The following is a 26063-nucleotide window of genomic DNA, read 5'->3' as shown; positions in this document are numbered from 1 at the left end:
TTAAAATAATCTGAAGTATCCACGTGAGTCTTATTAGACATGTTCAATGTGTACGTGGGTGTCTACCTGCGTTAGATATTCGTAAGATTTTGGTGTATTTTCTACGTATAGGCGCAAACTTCAATGCAGCTATTCGGTACTTGCACCTTGAGGAAGGAAGCTCCCCACATCCAGTGCCATTTGAGGTATGCGAGAACTTCAAACAACACATGCAGTACTTGTTCATTTCGTTTTCATTTTCAAATTGTGTTTGTTTGAGTAATTGAAGCAGGTAAATGAATTGCAGTTTCTTTCTTTGGCTTTGCTTTACTTTGCTTTAAGTCCTTGTCTTGCTGTTTATCTGTGTTTCTGCATGTTCCATCTCCTGTGATGTTCACCAAAGCAAGATCTGCTATTCGAAAAAAGATCGAACAATGTGTTCATAATTTCCATGTTTGTTTCAAATCGATGCAGTTAACTCTTAACTCTCTCTTGAGAAGAAAATGCAGAGGGCACCACTTGCACATTCCCATGAATTCGCCTTGAAGGAGACCTCTCCCAACATTGGGGCAGGAGCAGTGACAAGGGACAAGCTATCATGCACCTATGACCTTGTTGAACAGATGCAGTATCTCTATGTTCGCGTGGTGAAAGCCACGGACTTACCTGCAAAAGATGTCACTGGAAGTCTCGATCCCTACGTCGAAGTGAAGCTTGGAAACTTCAAGGGAGTGACCAAGCATTTTGAGAAGAAGTCGAACCCTGAGTGGAATCAGGTCTTTGCCTTCTCAAAAGACCGGATTCAAGCCTCGGTGTTGGAGGTAATTGTGAAAGATAAGGATGTTATTTCAGATGACTTTGTGGGGAGGGTGTGGTTTGATCTGAATGAGATCCCAAGACGTGTTCCCCCAGACAGTCCTTTGGCTCCACAGTGGTACAGACTGGAAGATCGCAAGGGTGTAAAGGCCAAAGGAGAATTAATGCTCGCAGTTTGGATGGGGACTCAAGCAGATGAGGCATTTCCTGATTCTTGGCACTCTGATGCAGCCATGGTTGGCTCCGAAGCTGTTGCCAACATAAGGTCAAAAGTTTACCTCTCTCCCAAGCTCTGGTATGTCAGGGTCAATGTGATCGAAGCGCAGGACTTGATTCCTATTGACAAGAGCCGGTATCCTGAAGTTTTTGTGAAGGTTAATCTTGGGAGCAAGTTTGTGAGAACAAGAGTGTCTCAAAGTAAAAACATAAGTCCTATGTCGAACGAGGATTTGATGCTGGTTGCTGCGGAGCCGTTTGAGGATCCCTTGATTCTGACCGTGGAAGACAGGGTTGGACCAAACAAAGATGAGATTCTGGGAAGGTGTGTGATCCATTTGCAGATTGTGCAACGGAGGCTGGACCATAAGCCTGTGAACAGCAGGTGGTTTAATCTTGAGAAGCATGCGGTTGTTGAAGGGGAGAAGGAGAGTAAATTCGCAAGCAAGATACATTTGAGGGTGTGCTTGGATGGTGGGTTCCATGTGTTGGATGAGTCAACTCATTACAGCAGTGATCTTAGACCAACTGCTAAGCAGCTATGGAAGCCTAGCATTGGAATTCTAGAAGTGGGGATTATAAGTGCACTAGGGCTTATGCCGATGAAGACAAGAGATGGCAGAGGAACCACGGATGCTTATTGTGTGGCAAAATATGGCCAGAAGTGGATCCGCACTAGGACTATTGTGGATAGCTTCACTCCAAAGTGTTGGAATAAAACAAAAATGGGACCCTCCACTTTCTCTCTACCACTCCACCGAAAGTTGAAGCCAAAATGAAGTTGTCTCCCACCTTGCTTTTCCGTAAAATGCTCCAAGCCACCAATCTTCAATTTGGACTCTTGCACCTTCTTTGCTTCTTAAATGGAGAAGCTAAGGCAGCAAGATGGACAGACCAACAGAGAAGAAAAATACCACCGTGAAGAAAAGAGAGCCACGGTGAAGGAGAGAAATAGAGTTTTTTGTGTGTGAGAGAAATACCGAGAGGTGTAGACACAGTACAATAGAAGATACTGTGAGTGTGAAAGTGAGAGTTTTGTATACCATCCGAGAGGGTGAGATTTATTGAGAGATCCTCAGAGAGTGAGAGAAACACTGTAATCCTACTTTTATAGTGGAGATATTTTTCTGGACTAGGTCCCGTGGTTTTTTCCGAGAGGATTTTCCACGTTAAAATTTCCAGTGTTAATTTTCTCTTTTCCTACGCTTTCATTTTTTACGCTTCCGCATAGTGCCCATTTTGGGGTTCACAGAGGAGGGAACAAGTACCGCTGTTTCCCAACAGTGGTATCAGAGCTACCGGTTCGAAAAGTCACGGTCCTGTGAAACTCAAGATGGAAGGAGACATGTTCAAGCTAACTGCGGATAATTATTCCTACTGGAAGCCGATGATGGAAGATCATCTATACTGCAAGGATTTGTATGAGCCGATCACAAATTCGGAAATTCCGGAAGGGAAGGCCGAAAAAGACTGGGAGATTCTGAATCGTAAAACAGTGGCTATGATTCGGAAATACATCGACAGAAGTCTCTTTGAGCATGTATCGACTTATACTAATGCGTATGAGTTATGGACAAAGCTTGAATCAATGATTCAAAAGAAGACTCCCAGGAACAAAGCTCACCTAGTCAGACGACTCGTAAAGTTGGAGTACACTGACGACCAGAATATGATCGAGCACCTCAACACCTTCAAAGGTATTGTGAATCAATTAATGAAGGCGAATATGAAGATTGATGACGAGCTACAAGCTCTTCTACTCCTTAGTTCTCTACCGGAGAGTTGGGACACGTTGGTGGTCACTCTCAGTAACTCAGCACCAGATGGAAAGCTCAGTCTGGATAACATCACAGACAGTTTACTGAATGAAGAATCCAGAAGGAAAGAAAGGGGATCGAGTAGTCACTCAGAAGCCAATGTTGTTGAGAATAGAGGAAGGAGTGAAAACAGAAGCAAAGGAAAACGTGAAAAGTCACGAGGAAGATTCAAGTCTCGTTCCAAAGGTTTAACATGCTTTTATTGTGGAAAAGATGGCCACAAGAAGCAAGAATGTAGATTCCTGAAAAGAGATCAGAAGAATGGAACTATACACCCTAATGTGGTAGATCCCAAAAAGAAGTTGGAGGAAAAGACCACAACAGCGGTGGTATCAAATGATGAGAATGTGTTCCTTATCACTGAGGTAAACTATCTAAATATTGCTTTCGATGATTGCACTTGGATAGTAGATACCGGAGCATCTTTCCATGTTACTCCTCATGAGGAATTCTTCTCATCCTATCAAAAAGGAGATTTTGGAACAGTGAAGATGGGAAATCATGTCACAAGCAAAATTGTGGGCATAGGAGAAGTGACTTTGACGACAGAAAATGGAAACAAACTTGTGCTGAAGGAGGTAAGACATGTACCAGAGATACGTCTAAACCTTATCTCAGTTGGCAAATTAGATGATGCTGGAATGAACAACCAATTCAGCGATGGAAGATGGAAACTCTGTCAAGGAAGCATGATTGTTGCTCGAGGCAAGAAGGAAGGCTCCTTGTACTGCATGCAAGGAAAAATATACAAAGGAGAGACGAATGTTGCTCAAGAAGAAAGTAAGGAGTTGTGGCACAAAAGACTGGGCCACATGAGCGAGAAAGGATTAGAGATCCTTGCGAAAGATCATCTCCAGAGTATAAAAGGACAACCACTTGAATTATGTGAAGACTGCCTAGCAGGTAAGCAGCGTAGAGTGTCCTTCCGTAGATCTGAAAGTGGAAGAAGAAAAGAGCATATTTTGGATCTTGTACACTCAGATGTTTGTTCAACATCTGAAAAATCCCTTGGTGGTGCTCAATATTTTGTTACCTTCATTGATGACCACTCCAGAAAATTGTGGGTCTATCCATTGAAGAGAAAAGATGAAGTTCTACGAATCTTCAAAGAGTTTCACGCCTCAGTTGAACGTGAAACTGGTAGAAAGTTGAAATGTTTGAGAAGTGATAATGGTGGAGAGTACAGAGGTTCGTTCGAGCACTATTGCAAGACTCATGGGATCAAACATGAGAAAGTACCTCCCAAGACACCTCAGATGAATGGAGTAGCTGAAAGATTCAACAGAACGATTGCCGAGAAGGTCAGAAGCATGTTGTCTCACGCAAAACTTCCCAAGTCATTCTGGGGGGAAGCAGTGGTGACAGCAGCTGATTTGATCAACTTATCACCGTCAAGACCATTAAACGGTAAGATACCAGAAGAAGTATGGTCCGGTAAAAAGGCCTCATATCGCAACTTGAAAGTCTTCGGATGTAAGGCATCAGTTCACATTCCGAAAGATGAAAGAGCAAAGCTCGATGCTAAGGCGAAAGAGTGCATATACCTTGGTTCTCCAAGAGATGAATTTGGTTTCAGATTATGGGATCCTGCAAACAGAAAGATTGTTCGAAGCAGAGATGTGGTGTTCTTTGAAGATCAGACAATCCAAGACATCAAGAAAGTGGAGAAACCAACACTTAAGCTGATAAGTGATCAAAGCCCTATTGTAATGAACAACTCAGGGGGAGAGACTCATCAAGCCGAACCAGAGTTACAACTTGATGAAATGGCTGAAGAAACAGATCAACCTAATCTGACGGAAGAAGATCAACCAATTGAGGATGCTCCGCAAGAACCCCAATTGAGGCGATCAACAAGGCAGAAGCAACCGTCAAGAAGGTATTTTTCAGATGAATATGTTAATTTTACTGATGAAGGTGAACCTCAAAGCTTTGTAGAAGCAATGGAGACGAAAGACAAAGACAAATGGTTGCAAGCCATGGAAGAGGAGATGCAATCCTTAAAGGAAAATCAGACTTATGATTTGGTAGAATTACCAAAAGAAAGGAGAGCATTGCAAAACAAATGGGTGTTCAAGCTCAAGAATGAAGAGAACAACCCAAGCCCAAGGTACAAAGCACGAATTGTCGTGAAGGGGTGCAACCAGAAGAAAGGAATAGACTTTGATGAAATATTCTCACCAGTGGTGAAGATGACATCCATTAGAGCAATTCTCGGTCTAGCAACAACACTAGACCTGGAGATTGAACAACTGGACGTCAAAACAGCATTCTTACATGGAGACCTAGAAGAAGAAATTTACATGAAGCAACCAGAGGGTTTTGAAGAACCAGGCAAAGAACACTTGGTGTGTCGTCTGAAGAAAAGTCTCTATGGTCTGAAGCAAGCTCCAAGACAATGGTACAAGAAATTTGATTCCTTCATGATCCAACATAATTTCAAGAAGACCTCCGCAGACCACTGCGTGTTTGTGAAGCATTATGAAAATGGTGAGTCCATCATACTTCTCTTGTATGTTGATGATATGTTGATTGTAGGGAAGGACAAAATTAAAATAGCTGCTCTCAAGAAGGCATTGAGCAAGTCTTTTGCCATGAAAGACCTGGGTGCAGTAAAGAAGATACTTGGAATGAAAATCTCCAGAGATCGTTCTAGAAGAATGCTATGGGTATCTCAAGAAGATTACATTGAGAAGATTCTCAAAAGGTTCAACATGCACAATGCCAAATCTGCTCGTGTTCCAATTGCTGGACATTTCAAACTTAGCAAGTCGCAATGTCCAAAGAATGAAGAAGAAAAAGAAGAAATGAGCAAGGTACCCTACTCTTCTGCCGTGGGTAGCCTTATGTATGCAATGGTTTGTACAAGGCCAGATATTGGCTATGCTGTAGGAGTTGTGAGCAGATTCCTGTCAAATCCAGGAAAGGAGCATTGGGAAGCTGTTAAGTGGATACTAAGGTATCTAAGAGGATCTGCCAAAAGAAGCTTGTGTTTTGGCAATGGAGATCTAAAGCTAATCGGATATTCAGACTCAGACATGGCTGGAGATGTCGATTCAAGGAAGTCAACATCAGGTTATCTGATTACTTTTGCAGGGGGAGCTGTTTCTTGGCAGTCAAAGCTACAAAAATGTGTGACATTGTCTACTGCTGAAGCAGAGTATGTAGCGGTGACTGAAGCCTCTAAAGAGATGCTATGGATGAAGAATTTCCTAAGTGAATTAGGACATGATCAAGATGATTATGTGGTGAATTGTGATAATCAAAGTACCATTCATCTAACCAAGAACCCCATGTTCCATTCACGCTCGAAGCATATCGACGTGCGGTATCACTGGATACGAGAAGCGCTGGATGAGAAGAAATTGAAGATAGAGAAAATCCATACAGACTTGAATTGGTCTGACATGATGACCAAGTCAATACCAACCAAGAAGGTTGAAGATTGTTGCCAAGGTACTGGTATCTTGGTACCTTTAAATTAAGTCAAGAAGGGATGGAAGACCCATTTTTTGTTTTATGGGGGAGTTTTGTTGGAATAAAACAAAAATGGGACCCTCCACTTTCTCTCTACCACTCCACCGAAAGTTGAAGCCAAAATGAAGTTGTCTCCCACCTTGCTTTTCCGTAAAATGCTCCAAGCCACCAATCTTCAATTTGGACTCTTGCACCTTCTTTGCTTCTTAAATGGAGAAGCTAAGGCAGCAAGATGGACAGACCAACAGAGAAGAAAAATACCACCGTGAAGAAAAGAGAGCCACGGTGAAGGAGAGAAATAGAGTTTTTTGTGTGTGAGAGAAATACCGAGAGGTGTAGACACAGTACAATAGAAGATACTGTGAGTGTGAAAGTGAGAGTTTTGTATACCATCCGAGAGGGTGAGATTTATTGAGAGATCCTCAGAGAGTGAGAGAAACACTGTAATCCTACTTTTATAGTGGAGATATTTTTCTGGACTAGGTCCCGTGGTTTTTTCCGAGAGGATTTTCCACGTTAAAATTTCCAGTATTATTTTTCTCTTTTCCTACGCTTTCATTTTTTACGCTTCCGCATAGTGCCCATTTTGGGGTTCACAGAGGAGGGAACAAGTACCGCTGTTTCCCAACACAAAGTGGAATGAGCAATACACTTGGGAAGTGTTTGATCCATGCACTGTTATTACCATAGGAGTCTTCGACAATGGTCGTGTAGGAGGAGGAGATAAAGCTAGTGAAACAAAGGATTCTAGGATAGGGAAGGTGAGAATCAGGCTATCCACACTTGAAGCTGATAGAGTTTACACGCATTCATATCCTCTTTTAGTACTTCAAACTTCAGGTTTGAAGAAAACAGGAGAAGTGCAATTGGCCGTGAGGTTCACAAGCTCATCTTTCATCAATATGGTGTACATGTATTCCCAGCCTCTGTTGCCGAAGATGCACTACATCCATCCTTTATCTGTGATTCAGTTGGACAGTCTGAGGCATCAGGCCATGCAGATTGTATCAATGAGGTTGAGCAGAGCTGAGCCACCCCTAAGGAAAGAGGTTGTAGAATACATGCTTGATGTGGATTCGCATATGTGGAGTATGAGAAGGAGCAAAGCCAATTTCTTCAGGATAATGAAAGTTCTAGGTGGTTTGATAGCCTTTGGGAGGCGGTTTGATCAGATATGCAACTGGAAAAACCCCATCACTACCATTCTAATTCATGTCCTTTTCATAATATTGGTTCTTTACCCTGAGCTAATACTTCCCACAATCTTCTTGTACCTGTTCTTGATTGGAATCTGGAACTTCAGATGGAGGCCTAGACACCCTCCACACATGGATACCAGGCTGTCTCATGCTGATGCTGCTCATCCTGATGAATTAGATGAAGAGTTTGATTCATTCCCAACTTCACGGTCACCGGATATTGTTAGGATGAGATATGACCGTTTAAGAAGCATTGCAGGGAGAGTCCAAAGTGTTGTAGGAGACTTAGGTACACAAGGAGAAAGGTTCCAGAGTCTGCTAAGCTGGAGAGATCCAAGGGCTACCACACTCTTTGTCACATTCTGTTTCATTGCTGCTATAGTCCTCTATGTTACTCCCTTTCAAGTTGTGTCACTTCTCATTGGCTTCTACATGCTTAGACACCCCAGATTCCGCAGGAGACTTCCATCAGTCCCACTCAACTTCTTCAGAAGGATGCCTGCTAGATCAGACAGCATGCTGTAAGCACAGATGATTCAATTCCCTTAATTTTCATGCACTACTTGGTCATAAAGTGAGAATATTCATGATGTTACGGTTATGTTTATTTGCATTCAATAATTAACCAATGTGCCAACTTTTACCTGTCACTAGAATAAGATAGTCCTGGTAGCTTGATTTCCCTCTGCAAACCAAGAAAAAATTTCCGGATTAGCTTTATCTCCTTCCCTTTTTATTATTCTCTTAACCATTTATGCTACCAGCTAATGTTATGTTACTATTCATGAAAAAAATACTTGTTAGAAGAGATTCTTAAGTAAACTTCAAATATCTCAAAATATCAGTTCTTAGTTGATTGAGGAATATAGAAAACTAGAACACTGATGAACAATAAAGCAAGAGTACTAGAGGACCTACCTGTGTAAAGTGGCATCACCTAAATGTTGAAATGACATGACATCTCTGTTGTTTTGTTGCGAGTAAACTACGTGAAATTGTTCGTTTATTGTAGAAATGTCATTATCATGAGAAAGGTAGCAATAGTGTGGATCTAATATTTCATTACACCAAACTTTTGAAGACCCTACCACACAAATCATCATATATTTTACCTGCTAACAGGTTTTCAACAGTCATTTTCATTATGAGAACGAATCAAAACCAAAAAGACAAAAAACAGATCACTTTTGGTCGAGAAACATTGCAATAAATAAGAATGCTGTGTTCGTCGAGATCTACCTGTGCAATAAAATTCGTATCAATTTGATACACAACACGTGCCTAGTACATAATTTCGTTCAATTAAACAATCTTGGATTAAATTTTCGACATTTTGACTACAAACTGATTCACTCGAGTAAGTTTGTTACTATTAATTTGCATGTTTAAATTTAGGTACATTTGATTCACTGGAGATGCTATGTTAGTTCCTTATGTCTAAAAATTTGGCTTGTGAACTTTGAACAAATATCAAAATGCATATTGTTATATTTTACGAAAAAAATTGGCATAATAAAGTCATATCTAGATGTCAGTTAAAAATAAAATACAGTTTAAAAAAATTTAAATTTTTTTAATTTTTTACTGGTCGATCCAATCTAAACCAATATATTTTTATTAGTTTGGTTTAGTTTAAATTTGATAGAAAATTTGTAAAGATCAATCATATTATTTTGATCAATTGATGAAGTTCAATGAAACATTATTTGGTCCTACCTCTACCTTTCTTATAATCCATATATCTCTAATTTAAGTAATGAACTCAGTGATGTTTTTTTTTTCCTTTTCGAGAGAGGATTTATTTCTACAAAATTATTAAGAGAATGGGCTTGTGTTTATATGATGCTCACCTTTTTAGTTTAGTTTTTATCCATTGTATGACAATCCCGTTTGTATTCCTAACATTCACATGTTTTCAAAATTTGAAGATTGAATTCATGAAATTAAAAAAAAAAATCTAATGTGCAAATTAAAGATTATTAAAAATCAAAATACATTATAGATTTATATGTATTTGAAGATGGAAACGGAGCAAGCCAAGAAAAGAAGAGAAAATTACAAAATTGAAACATAATGATTTGAAAAACATAAAATTTAATACCTCATTTTATTTGCATAAAAAATATTTGTGTGAAAATAAAATAACATAATTGATCGTAAAAAATATTGATAAAAAAAAGCAATGGATTATATTTTCAACATAACTAATTATATGTTTACTTTTTATTAATATTTATTTATTATAATAAAATAAATAATTAAATTAAAAAATTAATAATAAATAAACGTTTTGCACTTTTCTTTACTTTTACTCTCTTTCTTTTTAATTCAAATAACCTCATTTTTCACTTTTTTTTAATTTTTTTTTCATTCTCACCATAATCTAAACAAACTACGTATTTTTTATATATAAATCATTATTGCTCTTTTCATTTATTCCATTTTCCCACTTTATCTCTTCTAGTTCTACCAAAAAAATGGTAAGAAACATGCGTGGGTGTATAATTGATCCCTTTCTTTCATGTTAATCATACGATAAAATAAATAATAAATAATTTTCGTTATTAATTTCAGATTCAGGAGAAAGATGTGAAGAGAAGAGAGAACTTCCAAAATAAATAATTTGGTTTCTGAAAAAGAAATCAAGAAAATGTAAATCACAACTAACATAACTAAATAAACACTCCTTTTTACGCTGTATAAACATATATCATTACGCTAACCTTAAAAAAAATCATCAAGTAACAACATGGTATATAAAATTGCAAAAAAAATGTCCACTCCAATCCAACAACAATCATTGGAAGTTCCACCGTTATCCGATGGTGCTCCCTAGTCAACTAGCAATCTGCAGAAATTCGTATCTTGTAAGGCATAATTCCACATCACCAACTCATATATATATATATATATATATATATATATATATATATATATATATATATATATATATATATATATATATATATATATATATATATATATATATATATATATATATATATATATATATATATATATATATATATATATATATATATATATATTTATATATATAAGTATATATGTGTATGTATACGATTATGAACACTACTCAATGTAATTTTTCGTCTGTCTCTTTCTCAACCCATCATATATCTATCTGATGTTCATTATAATTGGTAAATAATAAGATACAAGACTAAAATTTTGTTATTGGTAAGTTATAAAAAACTGATATTTGAGGAGCATGGACGAGTAAGTTCATATTGTAATTTGTAATTGTTGGCATGCAGATGGATTCTCCCAAGTGTTGCCGTAATTAACATGATACTGAAGAATCAAATTGGAATATCCTCTAATTCTATATTGAATTATCCTTCACATCATAATTGTCTCTATTGTTTATACGCTAACACTTATATATAACAACGAGTTCGGCAGCTTCCACTTCAGTTGAGTATGTGGAACTGGAGCTACGTACCCTTCTCTCACAAACACTCTTAAACTTCCTTTGCTTCCCATTTTTGCATCCACTTGGTACAGCTAACGACCAAACGTGTTGCATGGTCACTTAAGGTACGTGATAGTTTATTTTGTTAACCTTTCTGCTTCATGTCTGATTCTGTAAGCACATTGCTCAAACGTTTGCAGTGGACAAGATTGGTTCTGAAAATTTTGCATGGGTTAATGTGTTTGATTCTTGCACGTGTTGTCTTAGTTTGTGTTTTTGTTCTCACAATGAAGTGTAATTACAGCAAGTGCTACATACAATCTCCAAGAAGTCCTCCAGAAGATTGACGTTAAACTGCATACTTCTCACCTCTGAGGTAAAGTTAATTGTGAAATGTTTTTCTGTTGCCAAATGATCAACGAAAAGGACTACCAACAGTTTGTCTTTTCTGAATTTATTTTGGTGTGGACTATTTCTCGAGTTCCTTGTGAAAACTTCTCGTCATTTGGTGTTTCTTCGTCATTCAGTTTAATTTTCTACCAGTCTAGTCTAAATGCTGAATGAGTATGTTGAGCACACATTTTCAATTTTAAATCTTTGTCTAAATAATATATCTACAACATCAGAAAGATTTGACTTCTAGAAATTTGAATTGTTCTCCAACAGACTATTTCGAGTTCTACCACACTATAGTAGCCCAATGCTGAAAGCCTATTCCTGAATCTAGTACTTATATAGCATTTATTATAGGGAGGATGCATCTGGGATTCCATTTCTGTGTTACTAATGACATCACAGCAACGAACTTCATGTTAAATCAGTACATTGGTCTGTGTGCTAAGTCATAACTACTAACTATTTATTCTGTGTTTCGAGCGAGAAAGCCTCCAAGCATTGGCTTATGAAATTTATCTTTCTGTATTAGTTGGGTTGGACCTTGCTCCCGAATTGGATCATGCATGAATAATATTACTGAAGTTTATAGTAGTTGGACTGAGTTTCTCACTTGATCTCAATAGGTTTACTGGTTTCTGGTTTCAAATTCGTACTAGATGGATCTAGACAGACCAATAGAGGACCAGTTCTCCAAATTGCACCCTTCCTTGCCAGAACACACCAGAATTGGAATAGTTGGTGCTGGTCCAAGTGGCTTATCGGCAGCTTATGCACTAGCCAGGCTTGGTTATAAGAACATCACAGTCTTGGAGAAACATCATACGGTTGGTGGCATGTGTGAATCAGTAGAAATTGAAGGTATATCTTGATTACACTCTCTTAAGTCTTGACTAATTAAAGTGACAATAGGTTTTGACCACTAGAAAATGTCTATGCAGGAAAAGTTTATGATCTGGGTGGGCAAGTTCTTGCAGCAAACAGTGCTCCAGTCATTTTTCACTTGGCAAGAGAGACAGCCTCTGAACTAGAAGAATTGGACTCCCACAAGCTTGCTGTCATTGATCATAGAAAATATCAAGATACTAAAGTTGCTGATGATTATGTATCAGTTATGACACTTACATTGGAAATCCAAGTTAGTTTTTTCTCTCTACTTTCAGTCTTTCATAGACACCTAATGGTTGTTTTTCCAAGTTCTATGAGTTGATTGTATGAGGTCAATCGATTGTCCTTGTGATATTGGCAGGAAAAGGTGAAGAATTGTAATCGTATTGGGGTCCATGCTGTTAGTGACATTGCTTCAGACTTAACTCCAGAATATCTTAAGCATCATGGACTCAAATCTGTTCCCAAATCTGTAGCTTATGGTTACACGGCTTCAGGATATGGATTTACCCAAGACATGCCTTATGCCTACCTTCATGAATTTACTAGAACGTCCATGGCTGGAAAAATTCGACGATTCAAAAATGGATATACAAGTCTGTGGCAGAAGATTGCTGAATCGCTTCCCTTAAAACTTTGTTGTAACACTGAAGTATTGGCAATCAGGAGGAACTCTGATGGTGTAACTGTTAAGACCAAGAGCTTAAATCAAGAAGTTGAAACTCTGGAATTTGATAAGATAATAATATCGGGCTCATTTCCATTAAAATATGGAAGAACTTACAGATCATTTCCTTCAACTTGCATAGGTAGGTAAAATTCTTACTGCTTCATATTTATGTAAGGTAGTGCTATTTTCTCTAGCTTTAAACCTGATTAAACGAGTCTTATGGCAGAGCGTGAAACAGAAGTAATGGATGCAAGTGACCTTGAAAAGGAATTGTTCAGCAAAGTAGAGACAAATGACTACTACACCACTGTTATAAAGATAAACGGGCTAGAACATTTGCCTGTTGGATTTTACTATTTTAGTGAATATATGGAAGATCCCAGCACAATAGGACATCCAGTTGCAATGCAAAAGTTTTATGCTGGCACTAACATATTCTTATTCTGGTCCTATGGAAACTCTGTTGATATTAAGGGAGAAGCAGTCACGGAGCTTGCGATCAAGACAATAGAAGCCATGGGGGGAGAAGTTGAGAATGTCATTCTTCAACGCCGCTTTATGTACTTTCCTCATGTTGGTAGCCAAGGTATTTGTTTGTCTATTTGATTTGTTTTTTTTGAGAGTTCAATACTTTTTGCCACAAAGGAACTCTAAATTCTGAAGCTTCAATACAGATATGAAAGATGGGTTTTATGAAAAGTTGGAATCAAAGCTTCAAGGTTCAAGAAATACTTACTATGTAGGTGGACTCATGGCGTTTGAGCTAACAGAGAGAAATTCATCTTATGCCATGGCTCTGATCTGCAAGAACTTTGCACATAGCAATGATTTGCCAATATTTCCTTACACAAAGGTAATTTGTCATTTATATGTGTTCTTACAAATCGATGATTTGAAAATGTAGAATAGAAAACACGGCACATACTTATATTGAACTCTGAAATTCTGTGTATATTATTCATGAATGCCAAAGGCCTTGTATAGCCCTAGGACCATGAATAAAGTAGTAACCCTAATGACGCGAGTATAAAAACAGTAATAGAAACTAAATTTCTAGAGTTAAAAAGAGTAACAGAAAATAAATCTTTAAAGCTAAAACCATTAATAAGAATAAAAAATAAGACTCAAAACGAAAGGTTTAATGTGTATGTATATCCTTATTTTCGTCCAGAATCTCAAATAGGTCCCGTTAAATTGAGAAGATGGCGTTAATTAGGACGTTACGTGACATGCTGACTGTGTCTTTTTAAATGATGTGGCATTAAAAATGTATGTTCGTCCAGAATCTCAAATAGGTCCCGTTAAATTGAGAAGATGGCGTTAATTAGGACGTTACGTGACATGCTGACTGTGTCTTTTTAAATGATGTGGCATTAAAAATGTATGTGAAGTGTAATTTTTTAATTTTTGAATTAAAAAATAGAGTGGAAAAAGGGAAAATAAAATTTAAATGAGGACAAAATGGTCATCTTATTTCATAGAATACATGGAAAGGTCAAAAAACACTGTCAAAACACTATCAGCACCAAACATTATTCCTGGAATACTATCCTTCATCTTCTCCGGTAAACAAATTATTCCTGGAATGCTATCCTTCATCTTCTTCGGTAACCAAATCACGCATCCATGGCAGAAAAAAAAAGTAGCTTTTAGAATCATTCAACTAATAAAAAAGGAGTATAAAAGTTCTCTATTCTCTTCAAGATTTGATGATCAACAAATATATATTTTAAATACTCACTCTCTACTGTCTAGGCATGAAAACCTTCCATCTCCAAAAACTTTTCCAGAATCTGAAACGAAGAACAACCAACTTCTCAAAAATTAAACTTTGTACCTACCACAATCACATAGTCTGCGATTTATAACACCCGTAACAAACTAACATTATCATGAACACTAAATAAAAATAATTGATAATAAATAATTAAAACACGTATCAGCATCCAAATGCTTATAGAGAACAACCAAAGACATTCAGCAAACAATACCATTACATTTACAAGTACCACAACAAAAATTCAAAACCCCAACTTTTTACTTCTTTCGAAAGAAAAACATTTTATCAGACAAACAGAGCATGAATGCGATGAGGACGAGATGCGGCGTCCATAACAAAATTTTAGCACAACACAGAGAGATTGTCAACGTCGTCAGCGTGAGACGCCTTGCCTTTGCCTCGCCGTCGTGAACTCGACAGAGGAGATCATATGAGCTTGCGGCGGCGGGAAGAGAGATTAGAGATGAGCTTCGTTACTCTTGAGAGGGGAGGCAATTCGTTCCTGTGGTTGGGTTGTGTTTGCTGCAATGGCCGACCCGCGTAACATTGTTGTTTCATGCCTTCCACCTCCTTCGCCAGCAGCTACCACATCTGCGTCTTCCAGGGCACCACCGACCCCTGCCACACACTCCTCAAGACCTTCTACCTCAACCTCCTCGCCTCCAAGCACGCCTCCTTCATCCTGCTCTTCCGCAACAACATCTCAGAACACTCGCTGACCTCGAGAACCAGCTTGCTGGAAGATCCTCCAAGGCGAACTTCAACTCCTCCGTCGGCTCCGCCTCCTTCAACTTTCTCTCACGAACCCTAATTTCATTCCTCAATTGCAGAAAGAGAGTCACTGCCTTTAATTTCCTTTTCCCAATTTACCCTTAATTTTTTAATTTAGAAATTATAAAATACACGTTAATCATGTATAAACTGCCGCATTATTTAAAATAATACATTGACTATGCCACGTACTCCAAACTTAAACGGCGTTTGTCCAATTTGACGGAAGGCCTCTAATTACTTTAATTTTACGAAAATAAGAACCCAATTGAGACACCGAAAAAGAAAGGGATCTATTTGAAATTCTGAACAAAAATAGGGACTTAAGGAGACATTAAACCCAAAACGAAATCAATGAAATTACAAAAACATCCTAATTTAAGTTTATCTAACAAAATTTTCCCATAAACTTAAATTCTTCTATCTTTCATCCTGATTAGCTACCTCTATTCCTAAAACAATGTTGTGGGCAATGGTTTCATGAACATCTCTTTGTTCCCTACTTTGGGCCAGCTCAATTGTTAATCTGATATTTACTCGAATCACTACCTTCTTTTCTTACTTCATCTCCAGTTTACTAGGTAGATTTCTAAGCTAGACTGCATGCTGCACACTCCATGATGTTGCCACGTACTTGGTGCGCTACAATGGGTTGTTTCTTTAGAAATAAGTGAAAGTCGTGTTCTCCATAAAGAAGACATAGCTTGAGGTGCTCTTCTGGTCACCCATGTCTCCACACCAGTCACTATCCGAGTATCCATTAAGCCGGTAATTGTCCAACTTAGTATAAAACAGTTCCTTTCACGTACCTTAGTACCCATTTCAGCACTTTCCAATGAAAATACCTTGGCTCCTCCATAAGGTAACTTGTGATTTCCACGCTTAGCATCAGATCTTGATAACTTGGGCCCAAGCCTAGACTCCATTCAAGGGTCCATCACTCGTAGCACATCAAGAAATCAAACTTCCAATTAAACTTCGATACCTGCTTGCATCGACTTGATCCCCATCTTCGTGTTTGGATAACTTTGTGTTGTGTTCCATGAGAGCAGAAACCGGATTGCACTTCATCATCTTCGACTTCTATAATATCCCCTCAGCATATCTCTTTTGGGATACATAAATGTCTCTCGTGCTTTGGTCCACCTCCAAACCCAAAAAGTACTTCATGACACCTAGATCGATCATCTGAAACTCTCTTTTCATTACGTTCTGAAATTTTCTTACCCGCTCGGCTTTACTTCCCATGAAGATCAAGTCATCTATGTATAGGTAGACGATCAAAAAATCTCCTTTTTGCTTCTTTAAGTATAGAGCTTGGTCACTCGTTCTTTGTCCTCCATCTTCAAGTTTTCAAACTCACCCATGAGAGTTTGAAGTCGGACTTGTCTAACATGATTGTCCCCTCTGTACGCAATCTCCAAGATGTCCTACGCTTTTCTTGAAGATGCAGTTTTTGTTATCTTCTCAAAGCCTGATTCGTCCACTGCTCTATACAATAGGTGAAAATTCGATTTGTCTTTTACTAGCATCTTTCTCAACACATAATCTGGGCCACTGTCTACTCCTCATCCTCCACTTGTTCTTGGTATGCATTCTCTATTACCTCCCACACGTCTTGGGATCTAAGAAGAGCCTTCGTCTGCAGACTCCAATTATCATAATTGACTTTTTCCGACAATTATAGTAGGGACATATCGTTTACTAGATTTGTCATCTCACTCACTCTATCTTTCTCTTAAGCACTCAAGCACATTGTTTCACTCTCTCTCTCTCTCTTTTCTCTCACTCAAACACTCAGGACATAAAACTCTGGTACCAATTTGTAAAATAGAAAACACGACACACACACACTGATATTGAAGAATGTCGCAGGCCTTAAATAACCAGGAATAAAAACAATAACCCTAATGGGACTATTATAAAAACAGTGACAGGAACCAAATCTGTAGAGTTAAAAACACTAACAGAAACTAAATCTGTAAAGCTAAAACCAGTAATAGGAATAAAAAATAAGACTTAAAAGTGAAATCAATGAACCGTAATTTATGTTTATCCAACAGAAAAGTCTAGATTTTGTTGAACTTAGATGATATGTTTTCCAAATAGGCCTGCACTTCATACAAAGTATGTTTTCTGCAGAATTTGTTTCCCTTGCAAACTGAGTCCCAGAAAAAGAATCCTAAAGAATTAGGTGAATTGGAAGAAGTGCAATTTCCTAATTTGCCTACTTTGAATAGCTACTTAAAGCACTGGGCAACTCATCCAATCACTCAAAACAGGATTCTGTATTCTTGGATTAATGAAGAAGGGACTCCAGTGTGGCGCAGGACCTACGGAGAACTGTATTTTAATTCTTCTTGCATTGCTCATAAGCTTGTAACAAACCAAAAGCCGGTTATAAAGCCAGGTGACAAGGTTCTCCTGGTCTATGTCCCCGGTTTGGATTTTATTGATGCCTTCTTTGGATGCCTAAGAGCTAAAGTCATACCAGTTCCAATTCTTCCTCCAGATCCCATGCAAAGAAATGGACAAGCACTAAAGCAAATTGAAAATATTGCTAAGTCATGTAGCATTGTGGCAATTTTATCAACAGTTGCTTATCACTCAGCAGTCCGTGCAGGTTCATTGAAAAATTTAATCTCATTCGTTGGAAAAAATGAGAAATCTTTGGCTCGGTGGCCGAATCTCCCATGGTTGCACACTGATACATGGGTCAAGAAGTCCAAAAGTCAGGTCTTGGAACATCTTGATGAACAAGGTGAACCTGAGCCTGGTGACATATGTTTCTTGCAGTTTACCTCAGGTTCAACTTGTGATGCTAAAGGAGTCATGATCACTCATGGTGGGCTAATTCACAATGTAAAGTTGATGCGAAGAAGGTACAAGAGCACCTCAAGGACAATGCTAGTAAGCTGGCTTCCTCAGTATCATGACATGGGACTGATTGGAGGACTTTTTACATCTCTTGTTAGTGGTGCTTCTGCAGTATTATTTTCGCCAATGACATTTATCAAGAAACCGCTCTTATGGCTTGAAGTTATGAGCAAGTACCGAGCAACTCATAGTGCTGGCCCCAACTTTGCCTTTGAGTTAGTGATTCGAAGATTGGAGTCTCACAACGATAAGCTTCATAATTTAGACCTTTCATCCTTGACTTTTCTTATGGTTGCTGCTGAACCAGTGAGACCGAAGACCCTGAAAAGATTTGTTGAGCTAACCAGTCCGTTTGGCTTATCTGAAAAGGTGATGGCGCCTGGATATGGTTTAGCAGAAAATTGTGTGTTTGTCTGTTGTGCATATGGAGAAGGTAAGCCAATCATTGTTGATTGGCAAGAAAGAGTTTGCTGTGGTTATGTTAATCATGAGGATGCAGATATTGACATTAGAATAGTTAATCCAGAAACTCTTGAAGAGCTTGATGAATATGGAAAGGAGGGAGAAATCTGGATTAGTAGTCCAAGTGCAGGAATAGGATACTGGGGAAGGGAAGAATTGAGTCTAAAAACTTTCAGGAATGAACTTCAAAACCTTCCTGGACGCAGCTACACAAGAACTGGAGACTTGGGACGAATAATTGATCAGAAATTATTCATCACTGGAAGAATCAAAGATCTTATCATTGTTGCTGGAAGAAATATTTACTCAGCGGATGTTGAGAAGACAGTTGAGACCTCGTCTGACATTCTTCGTCCTGGTTGCTGTGCTGTCATTGGAGTTCCTGAGGAAATTTTATCAGCAAAGGGGATTTCCACCCCAGATGGCTCTGATCAGGTAGGCTTGGTCGTGATTGCAGAAGTAAGGGATGGTAAGCCAGTCACCAAAGATGTGATTGAGAAAATTAAGACTCGTGTGGTGGAAGAACATGGAATCAATGTTGCTTCCATCAAGTTGGTCAAGCCCAGAACCATCAGCAAAACAACATCAGGAAAAATCAAGAGGTTTGAATGTGTCAAACAGTTCAGTGATGAAACACTGAGCTTGATACCAATAGGTCCAACACCTGTTTTGAGAAAGAAGTCATTGTTAAGTTCGTTTACTACAGGAATTTTGAGAGAAGGAAAAACACCGGGGCCACTTGCACCAAGGAAAAGGATCAGTAAGAATGAAATTGTAGAGTTCTTGAAAGGGCTAATATCTGAGCAGACTGGAATCTCAATCAACAACATCTCAATCACAGACAACTTGACCTCATATGGAATTGACTCAATTGGTGTGGTTAAAGCAACTCAAAAACTCTCAGATTTCTTAGCAACTCCGATTTCAGCCATAGATGTTTTCACTGCATCCTGCATTCTAGAATTGGCTAACTTCTGTGAAGATCTTCTATCAAAGTCTCAGCCTCAACTTACTAGCAATTCATCCAATGTTCCAGAAGCTCAGACTGGTTCCACTGAATTGATTGTGGAGGTATCCAAGTCTCGGCAGTTTGGTATCCGTGTACTTCAACTTCTATCCCTTATTTATATTTCTATCATTCTGGTGTCTCCTGCATATCTATCCGTCACTACTTATCAAAATTTCATCTTAAGTGCCAGTAAATGGATAGATGGATTTCCCTGGTTACATTACTTAGTTTCCCTGACTTTTGCACCTGTTGCATGGATTCTTTGCATGGCTTCTACTTGCATTTGCATATCATTATTTGGAAGCTCTTTCTTGGGGCCAAACTATGACCCTACCTCTGAAATTTCCATACATTCAATGGATTTTGTCAAGTGGTGGACACTGTATAAGGCCCAAGAAATTTCTTCTAGAGTTCTGGCGGTACACCTCAGAGGAACAGTGTTTCTGAAATGCTGGTTTGAGATGCTGGGCGCAAGGATCGGATCATCAGTTTTACTTGACACGGTTGACATCACAGACCCATCTTTGGTGTCAATTGGAGATGAAGTTATCATGGCTGAAGGTGTTTTGGTTCAAAGCCACGAGGTAAAGAATGGAATTTTATGTTTCCATCCTATTAGGATTGGCAAATGTTCTTCTATTGGACCTTATGCAGTTATCCAAAAGGGAAGTGTCATTGAAGAAGGTGCTGAGATACAGGCCTTGCAAAAGGTTGGACCAGACCAACATGTGTTCAAACCTGCAAAGCTTGATAATGGCATTAAGGTATGTTATGTACAAGTAAGAAATGCTTATAAAATTATTTTATATATTCTGAAGATATATTTTTAGGTCATTATTTTAATGTGACATCCTCTGCCTAGTATTTTTCTCTGATTATGGAGTGAGCTCAAAGTCAAGTGAAGCTAGAACCATTAACTAATACCTTTTATTTTTTATTTCAGAAAACAGAGCTCTCTGTTAATACCAGAAAAACTCAATGTGATATTATCTACCACTTTATGGGAATATATCTTGTTGGCTTTCTCAGCTCCCTTGCTGCGGTCATTTCCTACTTCTTGTATACTAGGTTCTCCAACCAACCTCTATCACCCCAACACTTTTCCTTTGTTTGCATAGGTGGGGCCTTCCATTGGATCCCGTTTACAATGGCTGCATATGCTACCATGTTTTCTGAAGTCTCGTCAAACCCAATCACCTTTGCCATTTCATTTACCAGCGCCTATTTGCTTCATGGTTTCATTCTCATCATTCTCACCATTTCTTTTACTCGTCTCCTCAAAACCAGTCAAAACCAGACACAATTTAAAACATGGCTTCAATGTCAACTGACAACTTCCTGCCATCTTAGATGTGCAAAGCTTCTCTCAGGAACAGAAGCCTTCTGCATATATCTACGCCTTTTGGGTGCCAAAATTGGTAAGCATTGTTCCATCAGAGCCATCAACTCAGTTTCATATCCAGAGTTAATGTCAATAGGTTCCGGCGTCCATCTTGGAGATTTTAGCCGGATAATTACAGGTTTCCATTCTTCAAGTGGATTTGTCAGTGGAAAAATTGAGATTCAGGACAATTCGGTTATTGGGAGTCAAAGTGTAGTCCTACCTGGTTCTCTAGTCCAAAAGAATGTCATTCTCGGTGCACTTTCAGTTGCTAAAATGAATTCTACACTCCAAGAGGGTGGTGTCTACGTTGGATCAAAATCCCAAGCTGTCATAGTGAAGAATGCTTGTGATGAATGGATACAAGATATGGACAACATAAGCAAACAAAGAGTTGTTGATTTGGCTGCAGAACACCATAAAAATGACTCACAGAAATTGACACTGACCAGAACATGGTTTCAGACGTTCTCAGCACTCTTCACTCAGCCATTGCTAAAAACAGTGTTACCTCATATGGTGTTAGGTTTGGCAGTCTTTGCTCCCTTGAACTATGTTGTTTACCTAAAGAGTGACAAGAAACTTCAAATATATTGGTTGCTCCCATTGTTTTGGGTTCAGTCAGGAGCCTTAGCATCATTGGCATGTGTGATAGCGAAATGGGTTCTTGTGGGAAGGAAGAAACCAGGTGAAAGAGTGGATATATGGAGTCAAAGAATCACATTGGACAGCACATGGCAGGCCATTAGAAGCTTAGTTGGAGAGTATTTTATGGACATGACAAGTGGGTCATTTTGGCTTGTGGTGTGGATGAAGTTGATGGGTGCAGATGTTAATATGGAAGATGATGTTTACGTAGATAGCATGGGAGCCTTATTGAACCCAGAAATGGTGAAGATTGAGAGAGGAGGTTCTGTAGGAAGAGAAGCCTTGCTGTTTGGACACGTGTATGAAGGTGAAGGAGCAATGGTGAAATTTGGAGAGATCAGAATAGGAGAAGATGGTTTTGTAGGGAGTAGAGCTGTGGCCATGCCAGGTGTGCAATTACAGAATGGCAGCAATCTTGCTTCTTTATCACTTGCCATGAAAGAAGAAATCATTAGATCAAGCTGACAAATATTTCTACTCATTTCTGCACTCTTTCAATAATCAATTAGAATAATATGCATCGATCATACCGTGAAATTCTACTTGAATTTCGCCTGTATTTGTATCTCGTACCTTGTTTTTACTTTTCTATCAATGTTGGCTGAAAATTCTCCATGACGAAGTTGAAAAAAGAAAATCAGATTTTATATTTTTCAAAAGCTTTCCCCATTAACACTAGAAAAAATCCTAATAAATTATTAACAAAAAATAACATTAATATCGATGATAAAAAAATATAATCACTGTAGACATTAACAAAAACATAACTATGAAAAATGTCATTAAAAAAACTAGTTTGCACTTGTCAAGGAATATATCTTCCATATCAGCTAAGAAAATGTTATCGAGTGAGGAATATTATTGGTATAGAAAATCTAATTAATATAAGCTAAAAACATTGTGACTGACGACATTGATTTGAAAATAATTTTGGTTTAATATCAACAAGAGCTCGAATGATGTCTACCTACAAATAAACACAATCGAGATTCATAAAAGAAACACTTGCTAACATTTATCAAAAAATAATATTGAGATTATGTCACTAAAAACCTCAGCCTAACCTGTAATGTTTCCGAGTCTTTGTCAAACCATCGATCAAAATCAAGTTTACAAGATAATATTAAAAAAACATAAATTTGAAAATTCTTAAAAAAAATGATTATAACTATTTTGAATACTTTTTAAATTTTCTACTCAAACAACATATTAATTAATATTTTAGTTTTGATGAAAAAATTAATTATTTTCCTTAAATTTATACCATAGTAATATTAGACATTTTCTCAATTTTTTCACTGGTGATGGAAAAGAGATAATGCCATTGTATAAGTTGAAATGACCATCACAACAACAACGTCTAATTATAGATATGTAAAAATGGTTTCCAACTTGTGAATAATTTTAGTTCATCATATACTTGAGTTGAATTAACTTGAAAAAATATAACTTTTTTAAATGTAGGTTAAAATATATGGGTTAAATGAGTTCATGTCACATTGACGTGTAACCTACCAATAATAGTTTTTTATTACTTTTTATGGTTTTTTATAAGTATTTTTTATTATAATTATTTTTTACTTCTAGATATGTAGGTAGATAATTTGTTTTTTTATAAAACTAAAATATTGTTCAATGATATTTAAATAGCTTTAATATTTAATTTATTTGTTTAAACTATGTAGGTTAATACTATAATTTTTAAATATATATAATGAGAATTAAATATATTTGTAATCCTTATACTTATATACAAAATTAAAATTTGCCTATGTTTCAAACTTGATATAATTTGGTCTTCAAATTTTAAAATGAATATATATAATTTTTATAACCAACTACGTAAAATTTCTTTTAGACATATTAAGTGATGTTTTAAACTAATATTTGAATAGTTTTTTATTCAAATGTCATACTAAACTTTGTTAAATTAAAAAAATTATAATAATTCATTTTTAAAATTTGAAGAATAAAATACACCAATAAAAAAACTAATTTCAATTTTATATCATATCAAGTACTGAAAACATATTTAAAATTTATAATAATATTAAGTGAAATATATTACAATAAATTTGTAAAATAAATTAAAAGATAAAAAATATCATTAAAAATTAACTCATCTAATTTACTAAAGAATTACAAAATTTATGATTTGTTAAAAAGTAAACTGATTGAACTAGTCTTTTTTTTTAACTCAATCTCAATCAACTCGTGTGAGACTAACAAAACATCTCCGACAACCATAAGTAACATCTTACAACGTAAAGAATTTTTTTTTTCCGCCAAATTCTTTGTTTAATGAAGTTAAAGATGGAAAGCTTCCTGTCTAACAGACTATTTTCAAGGATAATTGCATATAAGGCGGCATGGAGAAAAATAGGCCTTAAAAATCCTTCGTAAGTGTAGGCTTTATCATATTAGTTTCTCCCACAGAAGCTTCCGTAATGCTTTACCATACTAAGACCAAAAACTAAAATTGTTAAAGAAAGTCCAATTACTACCGTTTGGATATGGAGATTTATCAACGTGCATTTCAGAGAGACCCATCTTAAATCAGACCTAAATTAAAAAAAAAGGAAACATTTTTATTTACATCCCTCAATGTTAAATAAATATAAATATTTAATACAAAATAGGGTGTTTGTATCGTCGCAGAATTAAAATCACTCTTTGAAAAGAAAAGACATGGACATGAAACGGCCTATCTTGGCGGTTGCATGACAAGCATGGCACGGCAGCAGAGTCACGAAGTGGCCCCACCCAAAATGATTGGATGGCCCATGTCACCACCTTTTCTTTACGCGATTTTTCTTGCTTGCCACCAATAATTAAGAGCCACGTGTCCCGACAACGACGCCGCCAACATACCTACGACGATGTCCACCTTGACACGTGCCGTTCCCTCAAACGTCTTGTTACCTCGGAATAGTGTGCGCGTCACACTGTCGCTGTCTCACCTTCCCCACTTTACCCCTCTCCTTGTCTTTTTCTCTTTCCTTTTTTCTTTTCCTTACTATTCACTCTTCTTCGTTCTCACACACCCCACCCTGTCAAATTCGTTTCAAATCACTCAAACAAACACTATTACCCATCAATTTCCTTGGAAGGGTTTTCGAAAAGCTTCCTCATTTCTGGCCAGAAACCAAGGAAGAAAGCAAGAGAAAGTGGAAAAAAAAAACAAATTACAAAAAAATTAAGGGTTCTTTATTATATCATTCCTCTCTGCTTTGGGCTTCCATCTCTATCTCTACTCCTCCAACACAATGGCCATCAAGAAACCTCTAAACCTTGTTTTCTTCATTTTCCTTGTTTCACTACCATTTGTTCAATCCTCTACTTCTACCGAGTTCAAGAAAACCACTCTTCATTTCCTTAAGGTTGTTTTTGGCTCTGTTAAGTCTCAAGCAAACACACAGGTATATATATGATAATGCAAACAAAATCGTTACAAGCTATTTAGTTTTTTTTTTTTTTATGTTGGTAACATGGGATTTTTCTTTTAGGTTGAAAGATTCGGGAATGAAGCTGCTTCTACTGGCATGGTTGAAGACTCGGCAAGAGAAGTTCCAACGGGACCTGATCCTCTTCATCACAATAATCACCCTATAGGCCATTGAGTTACCTTCCTTGAAAAACTCTCCAATATACATTTTAGTACATGTTAGGTTCCTGCTTATTCCACCTTTTCTTTTTATCTTATATTTCCATCAATGGTTCAATGTCGTATCATGAATTAAGTGCTTATGGTTTTGATGTACGAGCCATACATATATATATATATATATATATATATATATATATATATATATATATATATATATATATATATATATATATATATATATATATATATATATATATATATATATATATATATATATATATATATATATCCTCTGCAATGTGCTTACTTTTGTATATAATCAGAAACGGTTATACTCAATTGGGATCGATATATTTGTTAATCTTTTTGCAACCCTTTTTTGTTTTCCATTCTGTTCATCTTTTATGTGTGGTGTTGGCCGGCCATATTGGTCATTATTTCTTACACCCTTCCAAGAAGACAAAACAACTGGACCAGAAAGTGGAACCATTTGTTGCCTTTTACAGGAAAAAATGCAAAGAGCTCCTGCAATTTGCATAGCAAATTGGTGGTACAATTTTCAGAGTGGTGGAACCATTTACTTTTGATGCTTACTGTATTTCAAGTTCTGCCATCAGTCTAACAAATTGCTACAATTTTA

At 37.2% G+C, this 26063-nt stretch overlaps 2 protein-coding genes across 2 annotated transcripts; both read left to right on the top strand.

The window, feature by feature from the left end:
• The first annotated feature begins 482 nt into the window (after positions 1 to 482).
• Positions 483 to 8261, top strand: LOC108339641 (FT-interacting protein 3). Its single transcript, XM_052878498.1, has 3 exons — positions 483 to 1717; position 1967; positions 6941 to 8261. Exons 1-3 carry the CDS (start codon positions 483 to 485, stop codon positions 8027 to 8029), a joined length of 2325 nt encoding a protein of 774 aa, XP_052734458.1. The 3' UTR covers positions 8030 to 8261.
• A 16611-nt stretch (positions 8262 to 24872) lies between these two features.
• On the top strand, positions 24873 to 25574 carry LOC128196766 (uncharacterized). The gene is made up of 2 exons (XM_052878356.1): positions 24873 to 25235; positions 25323 to 25574. Exons 1-2 carry the CDS (start codon positions 25083 to 25085, stop codon positions 25434 to 25436), a joined length of 267 nt encoding a protein of 88 aa, XP_052734316.1. The 5' UTR covers positions 24873 to 25082; the 3' UTR covers positions 25437 to 25574.
• Positions 25575 to 26063: the final 489 nt, after the last annotated feature.

Source organism: Vigna angularis, chromosome 5 (assembly GCF_016808095.1).
Source record: "Vigna angularis cultivar LongXiaoDou No.4 chromosome 5, ASM1680809v1, whole genome shotgun sequence".
Classification (NCBI taxonomy): Eukaryota; Viridiplantae; Streptophyta; class Magnoliopsida; order Fabales; family Fabaceae; genus Vigna; species Vigna angularis.
The sequence above is the reverse complement of the archived record's forward strand: the minus strand, read 5'-3'. Positions and strand labels throughout refer to the sequence as shown.